The sequence below is a fragment of the Gavialis gangeticus genome, unplaced genomic scaffold (assembly GCF_001723915.1).
Source record: "Gavialis gangeticus isolate Ggan-Ray unplaced genomic scaffold, GavGan_comp1, whole genome shotgun sequence".
NCBI classification, from domain to species: Eukaryota; Metazoa; Chordata; order Crocodylia; family Gavialidae; genus Gavialis; species Gavialis gangeticus.
In genome coordinates, this window is record NW_017728995.1 from 20,324,992 (window position 1) to 20,337,205 (window position 12,214).

A 12,214-nucleotide genomic window follows, 5' to 3' on the forward strand; every position below is an offset into this window, starting at 1 on the left:
AAAAAAAAAAAAAAAAGTAATGTTTTGCTTAGTTTTCAGATGATCACAGAGGCCCTCTCTGCATTCTGTTAACATGACCTAGATTTCAATCATCAGGACAGCACACTGACCCTAGGAAGAAGACCCTCAGGGTATGGACAAGCATACTTTTAGGTGCTGGAAATGGGAAGGGGAGCTGCTGCTGGGGGGTGCCTGTCATCTGTTATAATCTGTTACATATGCATGATCTTGTAGCAATACAAGGTAACTAAATCACCCTAACTGAATGAAGCAGGATTACACCTGGAGCCATTTTGCTATGCTTGCGTCACTAGAGAATCATGCAGACATTAAAACTGCACTTTAATAGCTTACGCCCATATCTTTTGATACCGATATATTTGTTATGCCTGCTCATATGCTCAGCCACAGAAAGTCTGTCCAAAGCATAGGCATTTGCTGCTTCAAGCAGGCCTTAGCTGCCTTGGTAGTTGCAGCTCACTGTGTGGTGGAGTGGGGTCCGGGCATGCTAATATTCCATTTCCAAGGGGAAGAGGACAGTGGTGTGCTTGGGGATAAATTTCCCAGGCTTGGAGAATGGTAAGTTTTGAATCTGTTTCTTCTAAACTAGAGAGAGCCTCTGTGTAAAACTGGGATTTCAGGGCTCGTGGGTAAAGTGAGTAGTGGTTAAGCAATGCTAGGCTGAATAGCATTTGGATGGTTCCACTAATACTTTCAGCAAATGTTAATGCAGTCTGTGTGTGTTTGTATCTGGTCTCAAGGAGCAAGGGACATGAGGTGCTCAGCTACTTTTTAAAGATATCAGTCACAATACATTTGTACTATAGTGTGGATGCTGTTAAGATGCAGGGCTATGTGGCTTGATGCATGGCATGAAGCACAAGGTACCGTATAAAAGACATCCCTTAAAATAAAGGACTGGACATCCACCTATGTGAAATGGAACTTTCAAGGTCTGGGTTTTCTGGCCAGGAGGGAACTGATCTGGTTTATGCAGAAAAATACATGATAAACATGCCTTTACAGATGCCACTGAATTATCCTTTGGATCTTTTTTTTAAACTTAATTTTCAAGTAGCCCTTAAAACAGAATACATAGTTTAAACTATAACATACCATGGCGGGTTGTTACGTGCATCTGTCTTAGAATTGGTAATAGGAGTTCATTCTTCCCTGTGTGCTGTGCTGAAAACACGATGCCATTACAGGAATCACTGCCAGTTTCCCAGCTATACATAGTGGTTTTGGCTTTTGAGAAGTACAGTAGCTATAGTGTGAGAATGGTTACAGCAAATCGTTAGGGTGCTGCCTGCATTCGGGTAGGATCACATTATATAGATGTCATATTTTGCAAATATTACAGTGAGAGTTTCCAAATAGCAGAAGCTATTGCATTCACCAAGATTCGGTATCAAACAGAATGATTGCTTGCAGCTGTAATTGTAACGTCCTCGTGTTTAATTTATGATGTATAATTCTAGTGTTCTGTATTTAGAATGAGCTTGAAACCGTATTCATGACCGATGCAGTAGTTAAGATATTCATCTGTGGTTTTCAATGACATGGTCCAGTTCCTAAAATTCACAACTAAAATCTCCTGGTATCTAAGGGCTATTTACATTTCTCAAACACATGCACCTAGTGCAATACAAACAGCAGTTCCTGATTTCTTTTTTCCCCTTAAGTAGCATTCAGAAACATAGTATTCCTTTCACAGACTGCAGGTTTAATGTTGAATTACTAATATCTTGTAATATGAGAGAAGTGGAGAGAGTTCTTTAAATACAAATGTTTTAACACTACCTCATTGTGCAAGGTGCTTGGAGTTAATGCATGCTTCTTGCCTACATTTACTGCACAAATTGACACATACCGTTCATCTTTTTTTTTCCCCTTGGGTTTTTTTCCCTATTGTTATTTTATGCATGAGAAGTCCTTGTTTTCTACTCTGTGCTTGGCTGCCTTTTTAACTTTAGAGTCCTGCATTTATACAGATTGCTTTTTTGCATGCAAATTACAGAAAGTCATGGAAATGAAAGAGCTCTGAAAAAAGGAAAGATAATGCTGAGTTTCAACTGTCTTTTATTCATGCTTAAGTGTGTAAAATATGTGACATATGGAAATATTTTCAGTATGTCCTTTGACTTTCCTTCTGATGTATATTTTTATTACCTGCTAACAGTGAAGAGCTATTTTTTCCTATTGCAAAGTGTGATGAATCTCCTAATGCGTTAATAATATCTGTGCTCTGCATGGAATAGGATTGAAGCTTAATTTGCATAGTATTATTAATTGATTGTGGGATATTACTTGCCCTACCTGTGCTGAAACTTTAAGTGTTACTTCTGAGTATCTTGTTGAAATCATTGATTTACTGAATTCAGTGGCAGCAATCCCAGTGAGTTCAGTAGGGCCAGGACTTCACCCTTTGTTTCTAGTTCACTTTTGGGTGGTCTTCTTTCTTTATATCTCAGCAGGTAGTCATAGGTTTCAAGGGAATATTCAGTCCATGGTTGTATTTAAATTAGAATGTAATGAATGAGTTGGACAAAGAAAAATTAAAGCTAAAACTTTGCTCACTATTGCAAAGCATGAGCTAAAATAGTTAGATTCAGAAATTTTATTTAGCATTACACACTCACAAAAAAATCTTTTAGCCAATTGCCCAAGGTATTTATCAGCAGTATTATTTTGTCAAGGATTAGAGCTAATTTGGTATTTTTGTCATCACCAGATTAAATTGAGAGAAACGGGTAAACTGAGCAATGGAATATTGCTTCTGGTTCCTTTTGTTTGTGGTGGGTATGCTCTTAGTAAACACTATTTTTAATTCTTGATTTAAAAAAAAAAGAAATATTGGGCACTATTTGCTTTTCATAATAGATGTTTCTAATAGCCATACCCTACAGGAAAGATTTTGCTATAAGTTTAAAAAAAATCATAGATATTCTTTTAAGCTGAGTGCATCCTTCCCCCAAAATGTTTTTCTTGAAACATCTATGGGAATTTAACATTGACTTTTTTCCTCAGTCTTGTATATTCTTGAATTGTCTTTTTTTCCTCCATTTTCTCCATTCTCAATCCTAGGTCCCCTTACAAAGAAACAGACAGATGATTTAGGTGATAATGACGGTGCTGAAGATGAAGGTATTTTTTTTGCCACCAAACTGATTTGCATGACAAGGATCCCTGAAAATCTTTTTCTCCCCTCTTTTTTTGACTTCTTGTCTTCTTTTGAAGAGTTTTTTTTTAATTCCCATTTTTGATGTGTTTTGTCTTCTTGCTTGTTGTTTATCTACATATATCTATATTTTTAATTTTTTAAAAGAAAGAATGTTAAGTTCTAAGTTTTGATATAAAACAGTAACAATATTTAAAGAGGAGGGTTTTTTGTTTTCTTGAAATCAACTTCTGATATGTTACATCCCACCTTTTGACTGAATTTTGTCCATACTATTTGAACTAACACTCTTTTTAAGTCTCTCTGTACACCTTTTTGCATGTTTTCTCTAACCCTGTGTATTTCACCAAATACAAAGATGTTTCTTTTTCACTAACTGATCAGTTTGATAAACATGAACTATTGTCTTTGTAAAGGGAAAATGTTAGAAAGCTTGTATAAAGTGTCTCTTAAGCAACTGAATTTTAAGTACAAAAAGTACAAACACCTTTCCTTCTGTATCACTGTGTTAAACGGTGTAAATCCAGACAGATCTCCCTTATATATGATAGAGCATAGCACTAAAACAGGAAGTTATATTTCCATTTGGTTGAGATCAGCTTATCACCTAAGATTTAGTGGTGCTAAGTTGAACTTCACGCCTCTATCCATTATGTTTTCTATATTAGAAATACATACAAAAGCCTGCTTGCTCTGGGCTTATGCTCACAAACACATTGGCAAATACTACTAACAAATGTGCACGAAAGCATGTAAATATCAAGCACATTATTTTTGTTCATGGATTCCAATATTAATCACATAAGCTTACATATATTGGATTTTTTTAATATTACAGACTAGAAGTAATGTTAGAAACAAGTGGAAGCAAAGCAGCCAGTCTAGCCCATTCATTTTATGAGTTTCCTAACTCCAAGCTTAAACCCACACTTTATTTGTGAAGAAAAAAGGTAATGTGTCCAAACTTTCTGTATCACTCCCTCACCTGTTTTGGGGTTACATGCTCTTGCTTCAATCTTTATTAACTTGCAGACTAGCTCTACCATATTCCTTTTCCTCAGCCCAAAGAAAAAGGGTGAAATTTGCTGGCAAGACCTTGAAGTTTCCTTCAAGTAACGTTTTTGTTTTGTGATGAGAAAAAAAAAAGCATCACGTGATGTGCTTTGGTTCACATGGTGTGATTTAATGCACTCTGCTAATTCTCCTAAGAATGAATTTGTAGCAGGGATGTAGATAATAATCAAATCCCAATAGCTTCTATCTATTGTCACCTTTGCCGGTACTGCTAAATTGCCCCCCGAAACTTACCTGGCAACACCTAAGCAGCATGTACTTCTCTACATTTAATGAGGTGGTTATCATCCAGCCTCCTTGTGATCCTCTGCCACGTTGTGTTGCCCAGCTCTCATTCAACTTTATATCCTAGTTCCAAAAGCTCCAGGACATTATTATGAGACGAGTTCATCATTTTCCAAGAACCCTTTCACAAATAGCAGCCAAGCAGAGGTTAGTCCTTGTGTTCATCACGTAGTAGCAAGCTGTAAAAAGTGCGGACCACAAAGGAACAAGGGAGGAAAGAAAGGGATAAAAAGGCAAGCACAGGCCTTTTTATATTGAATGGGTTTAAGTGTAAAGTTCTTTTCCATCTTTAATTCCTATGCTGCTCTGAAAGAGGGCCTCCTATTTTAGGCTGTACAGAAACAACTGAAAATAAGCGCAACTTTAAAGATAAACTTACTTGGGAGACAAATAAAGGAACCCAAATAGCTGCCTCCTTGTCTTCTTTCATCTTTCCACAGAAAAATTTGCCAAGATTCCTATGTAACAAATCACCTGCCAAACCTTCCAGCTTTCCCCTGACGTAGAATAACTGCCTTAGAAGAGCTTATAGTCAAGTAAAAAAATCTTCAGAGAACTGAACACTGAAAGTTTTGGGACAGCATAAATATAGATTAAAATAATGCCGTGTAAAGAAAAGCCAAGGCAAAGTAGTCCTGTATACATGTAGGACATGGCCATGCAGTGTTAAATCCAGTGTATTTCAAAGACTGCAGAACCTTGCCTATGTTTCTTAGAAGCTCAGAGCTCCCATTTCTCTTCTTTCTCTTGTGCCTTGTCCCAACAAAGAACCTGCATCATCACCTAAATGGACTGGAGAATGCTCCTGGTGGAGTGAATTGATGTCATATGCTGATTAGAAGAGTTCACTGTGTAACAGTGATTAGTAATCCCTGCTTCCAATCAACTAAATGTCTCTAACCCAAGGTCAATCTTTCAGGCCCTTGCCGGTCCTGGAACTATGAAGACTAGGCTCAATAATCAAAATCGGATCTCTTGTATGTGCTCCCGGCACTAGACCAGCCTTAATTAGATCATTTTTCATTTTTGTTTTCATGGGACACAAAGGCACTAGGGCACATTACCAGCTAATGAACTGCAAGCTTACAGTTTAAAAAATGAAGGTAGTTTGAAATATTATAAGTGTAAATGTGTGCAGAAGTAAACATTATACAAAACTCTTTGCTTTCCTAGACTTTATCGTCTACCGAGTCACTCTCTCGTTTCCCAACAGGTCAGCATCTATTGCCTCGAATAGTTAGGTTTTGTCTATCCCTGGAGGTGCTGGCACACCTTTCACTAAGAACTGAGAACCTGCACATGGATAAATGATATAGTGATAAAACCAACTGTGTCTTGTCATCACTGGAGAGAACATTGGTTCATTTGCACATTTGTGGACAAATGGGAGAGAAAAAGCTAGTACAAAATGACTCAGGAAGTGAATAAACTGGTATTTCATAGCTGGAAAGAAGGCTAGGCTTAATGTAAATTATTTTGGTATTTTCATCCTAGTCCATGCCAGTTTTATGAATTTAAAGAAAAAAGAAAGCACAGCCTTTTAAAAACATTACTACATCTTACAAAATGGACCAGTAACCAATCCTTATCAACGTCTAAAGTCTTCATCTAGGACTAGGACCTAGTTGTACTAATTTTGGCATAAACAGGACGATTTGGTTACAAATGGACTCTCCTGTCAAAAATACCTTATGCTTCTTGGTTAACTTGTCTTTTTGGCTCAGGTACTTTTTATGGCCTCCATTTTTAAGAATCTGAGCACTATGGCTACTAAACACATCTGTGGTGTAGCATGGTATTAAACTTTTTGCCAAGTCATGGTCTATAGCCCTACCTCCCTGCTCTTTCCCACTACTTTCTCTAAAGCCTGGGGGAAGTAGTAGGTTTTGCTGTATGTTCATAGATTATAAAACTAAAAAAGACCACCTATTCTGTAGATTATTGTGATGCTCTCATCTAACCTCCTGTATCCTAAATTAATTGCTTTTTGGACTAGAAAGTATTGTCTGGCCAGGATAAGAGGGACATTTAGTCCTGATTCAGATGTTGCCAGTGATACAGAATGTACCTCGGGGTCTGATCTGAAGGTCAGTAGACCAAGAAAAGAAGTAAATTCCAGAATTTTGAGGGGTTTTCACTCGAGATATACCAGTGTCCCCATTGCATTTTAAAAAATAAAAAAAGAGAGGCACTAACTCAAACCTCTCACTGGTTTTTACTTGCCACAGTAGCACACAAAGAAGGACGCCATCTCTTAAGTATCCACAGCTCATAACATTTAAAATTTTGGAGACTGGTAAATAGTTGTACACATTTGTTTGAGGTACAAAATAACCATGTGATTTAGCATAATTACAGTTTCTCATGAGTTCTCGCCTGACTAGAATAGCACAAATGTTGCAATTTAGGACAAAGAGTAATTGACTGCTATAAACAGAGACATCTACATTGTCTGTGCTCACACGATCACTCAGTCTCGGAATTCATGAACATCAGCAGTTCAAGATAAAAATTCCCATTGTATTTACAAATTAAATTTTGCAAAGACTATTTTTCTTCTCAGACTGAAAGCCGTAATTCAGCCTACACTGAATTTTTTACAGTAATTTTATTAATACTAGAAAATACCCATAGTACAAATTCTGACAGACCCTTAATGTAAGCAGCTCTTTTTAGCTCCATTACAATTATATCATTGCTAAGCATTGCTAGAACAGTGAAGGGACTGTCAGCTTTTGCATTACTAATTTTCATCTTTTAGTAGTTTAAAATTACCACATACTTGGCTGCTTATGTCCCATGGTAATTAGACCCCTCTCTAGCTACCTATAAAGGCCTGTCAGAATTACAGCTTTCATTTCGTGTTACTTCATATCTCTTGCATTTAGCCAGAACGATCTCAAAGCACTTTACCAATTGAGGAATTGCTATATAGTGATCATTTCATCCACCTCTTAAATGAAGCTACCTTTCAAGGAAGTGCAGCCAACCACTTAACAATAGACTGCAAAATGACCCAACGGATTGACAGGAACTGAAGAACAGGAGAAGGGAGATGGAAATGGCCAGAGCATTAAGATTAAATGCTCCCACTCTTAAGAAAAGTGCAATGGACTCTGTAATGATCTCCAGTTGTCAAACCTTCAGTTTTACATCCCACTTAAATTATGTGATTTTAATGGAAGTTTGCATAGCAGGACTCGCAGTAACAGTGCCTTATGCTATAGTAAAATAACAATAGATGTAGTCATGCTGTCCCATAGATTTAGACTGACAATAAATATCTTCAAAGGAGCTTTTCAACTGTTAAAATCATGGCATTGGTGGGTATTATGTTTTGGCTCCACAAAATCTTGTAGGAAAAGGATTTTGGAATAAGTGGAACAGGCCTCATGTAAAACCTTGGTGCACAGGGGGCATGCAGATTCTAAAGCAGCCAGTTCAGGAGTAAGGTTCCTGATTGTTTCTGTGATGCCACATCATGTTCAAAAGATAACTGGACGTATTATGGTCCTAACATGGATACATCTACATAATATCAAAGCAAGAATTTTACAGAATTGCTTTATATTACATTATTTCTGAGACCCATGGAACAAATGTAACTTCGTGGAACTTATGACTGAAGTTCCTTCTTTCCTTATGCTGTGACCAGTCATAAAGGTGAAATGTTGAGGCACTGATTTTAACCTCCTCCTACTTCAGGCAGCTATTAGCAGCTTTGGAGAAGCACTTCCTGTGATTTCCCCACCCTGGAGGAGATGCTTTTGTGCCAAACTGGCTTTCAGTATCATCTCTTCCTTTTCCATTTGATCATTCCCTGCAGATTATTGTTTCTCTGGCTTTATGGCCAAACAGCTCCAACTGAGGATGGACTTATTTATGATTTGCAGGTATAGTTATAACGATGGCATAGCTGAAGTCAAGATTGGTGCTTCATTTTGCAGTGCACAACTAAATTGGATACTTTTCTCCCTGAATGGCTCACAATGTCTTTATGGCAAGATGTAACAAGTGGTTATACCAAGCAGTAAGAAGGAATAGGGTATGAAGGACAATGGAAATTATACAAAGAAAATGCATTTACATAGGTCAAATAAAATAATTATCCTATGTAGGTACCAAATAAGTTGGCAGATTTGAGAATAACAGTAAGTGGAACCCAAAACAAATTGGAGCATGAATAAGATGGAAAAGGATGGAAAGGATTGTGGTCAAGGTGGGATTTTGAATAGAGATGGCCCATGCACATCTTTGAAATATGAAAAATTTCTTTTTCTTTTGACCCAACTTCTAATTAAATAGACCGGGTTAGAAACTAAATTAAATCCATATAAATGCACATTTCTGGGCACAAGTGCTGCATAAATAACTCTTCAGGCCTTATTCTCACAGAGCAACCTGCAGGAGTTACTGCTGCTCAGAGAAAGGGTTACAAATTAGATCCCTCCAGTTCTGGTGGGACCCTGTTGAAGTCTACAGTTACATTAGGCTGCTTCTGTCTTGTGATTCATTTTGAATCACCTTATGATTTCACTGATGTTGCAACACTGAGACAGAATTCGACCCTCCTGATCAAGCATTGCTATTCAGTAAAGAAAAGAAGCTCTGCTATGATGCATTTTACTGAGGGCATATCTATATGTGCTTTTACACATGCCTAAACTTAACGCGCATTAGCCTAATGTGCATTAAGGCGATTTAGGCACGCATTCACACATGAACATGCTAATGTGAATTAACGCGGGTATGCAGACCGACTCGGGACTAAAGTTCATCCCAAGTCAATGGACACACACCATGTTAATGCATGTTAGCGTGTTTACACGTTCGCTAATGCGATTTAACTATTTGTGTATAAATGTGATACCTGCTTTATGCTTGAATAGCCTTAAATCATCTCAAATAGCCTTAAATTTAGGTTCAAATAGCCTTAAATCACCATTTTAAGGTGCATTAAGGGCATGCACATGTAGACACATGCCCTTAATGTGCCTTAAATTGAGCTAATGCACATTAAATGTGCACACATAGACATGCCCTGAGACTACTGCAGTACTCTGGCACAATGGGTGGACATCGATTCAGAAATTAAATACAAAAAAAATCTATCAAATTAGGATGGGAAATGAACTACTAGAGGAGTTAAGTACTCAGTTCAGTGGGAATTGACTGCTTACCTTCATTAGGACTTTGGAAAATACTATCCTAGACATCTTTGTGCCAAGATGGATCTTCTCCCTTTAAAAATTTTTTATTTTTCTGTCTGGTTTAACTTTTAAAAGACTCAAACTGTGGGGTTTCCATCACTTCCTTGGGCAAATGCTCACAATCTAATTGAACTTGAAAAGCAAGGAACACTTCCTGCTTACAGTTTACTTTTATGTTATCTGTATTTTATCCTATTATTTTTAGTTATTAGTACCCTTTTGTACCTCTTACATTGCTTCCCTGTGCCAAGTGGATACGTTTTTTAGTATTCCTATATTTGGATAAAACACCCCATCCTGTTTGCTGACTTCACAGATATTGTAAAACTGATTCTCAAGACCAAAGCAATCTCCATTTGTTTCCCTTTTTTCCTTCATATTAAGGCTTTCATTCTGTGTTAGAAAGCTGCAGGCACCGGTTTTGCTTGTACTCACATTAGCTTCATTGGGATTCTGCATGAATGCCAGGCCTCTAAAGGTGTTTCCAGGAGTGGATGAGAACCTGTGACTTAGGTCCCTGCCATACATTACATATATTATGCAACAAACTGGTTAATTGCACAATAAAAGGTACACTGGCCACATGTGCAAAGTAATAATCACTCCATAAACACATCCATCCAGCTATAAAAAGGACCAGCCAGCTATGAAGTTAGTGCTTAAAAATGTGTACCAACTTTATAGCTTGTTTCTACCCAGCTTTAATTTGAACTTATGGCAGGGCCCCTAAAGAACAGCTACTTTTAATTTCTAGAAGTGGTTTCCCTTAAGTCACTGGTGAGCTCTTCAGGAAGGCTTTGTGGAGAAAATACATATTTTAACTAGTCTGATCTGATGCAGCATGTGGATAAATTAAGAGTAATTTGCAATGCTGCCTGCCCTTAACCTTTTCAAGCATAAAATTCACAAAAAAATCATAGAAAGGCATGATGTGGGCTGAATTTATTAAAAGAACCTCTTTTTTATACCTTGAACTTTGCTTTTCTCATGGGGATGTGGTTAATATTTTTTGTTTCAGATAAAAGCCACCCATTCTTCTCTAACAACCCCAATACTATTTTCCAGATAAACAGAACAGAACTACCAACATCCATTACCATTCACAGTTGGTACGCCGTAATTCTATGTCATTTTAATTAAAGAAGAATTCTGAAACAGTCTCCCCCTGTGCTACCTCCAAGCATACAATTAGCTGTGTACAATTTCTGCTGTGAACCGTCACTTAGCGATTTTCAGATTAATAATTTATCATTGCTTCCTTTAGTTAGATCCATGCTAAACAAAAAAACAAACAAACAAACAAAAAAAAAACAAAAAAAAAAGGGAAGCAAAAGCTGTGTGTAAACATCCATGGAAAACAAATGCTTTAAAGAATTCAGAAGGTCTTCCTCATTCTATTTAAGTTTAAATCTTGGAAGTGCATAATTCCATTCCCTTGAAAAACATTACATGCCCTCTTAACTTTTAGACTTGAACGCTTGCATGTTCAAAAAGCTTTACTGTGTGGTGGGGCAAAAGGACACGGCAGGCGATTACCCATAAATACCCCCAGGATTTTTTAGTAAATAAATGATTGTATGAGCACTTCCATGACTGAAAAGACTGATTCTGGGTCTTGATTAGTCTGGCATTTTCTTCAAAACAGAATCCAAATGAAAATTATAGCTATTTTATAAAAATGAATCCATCTGTTCTGACCTGTTTCACCAAATTCAAATGCAGATGCTTTTACAACTTCTTTTTTAGACCAGCCCCTTCTCTTGTCATCGTCCTTGCTCTACTTATTCAAGGCAACACTGATTTATTGAGCATTGCTTTTAAATTTGGCTAGACTTAAGCCACTTAGAAGAAAACTTCACAAAGACATCCATTCTCCTCCACGGATATTTCCTGACTGTGGAAGGAAAAAAGCTTGAATATTATTATCATGCAAAAGTTTTCTTTCAACAAGATACTGACCATACTCCGTGTTCCCTATTATGGAAATGTTACAATTCTTTGAAACCTGCTGTTTTTCAGGTTCGCTTTGAATGCAACATTGTGCACTGGAAGATGGCGGGCCAGTAACAAAACAGTCTGAAATATCATTTAATGCAGGTGTACCACAGCAATTTTTTTTCCCCTTTACTCTCACACATTTCTCTCTAATTCTTGTGAAATGTTTGGTAAACTTTTGGGGCCAGTTTGGTTTTCAATGCAGCATAGCTTCAAAAGCCATTATTGTTGTCTCATAACGATGGGATGCTTAAGCTTTCATTTTTCAGAACTTGCCCGTCAATACATTTTTTAACTCAGTGTCAAACATCCACATTTTGGTTTCTGTAGATGCATCAATTTACAAAACTCGTTTTCATCATTTGATTTTCTTAATATTGCTTTATAATTGGATCCAGGATTAAAATGAAGGGAACAAAGATACAACCCCCGCCCCCCCCCCAATTAATTTACTTTTATTTACTTTTTT

At 37.2% G+C, this 12,214-nt stretch overlaps 1 protein-coding gene across 2 annotated transcripts in view; it reads left to right on the forward strand.

Annotated features, from left to right (window-relative positions):
- Positions 1-12,214, forward strand: part of NLGN1 (neuroligin 1) — a 735,624-nt gene that overhangs the window by 354,183 nt on the left and 369,227 nt on the right. For both annotated transcript variants that reach the window (XM_019503315.1, XM_019503316.1), the window contains exon 3: positions 3,088-3,147. In XM_019503315.1, the coding sequence (XP_019358860.1) occupies positions 3,088-3,147 (60 nt within the window). The remainder of the gene's footprint in view (positions 1-3,087; positions 3,148-12,214) is intronic.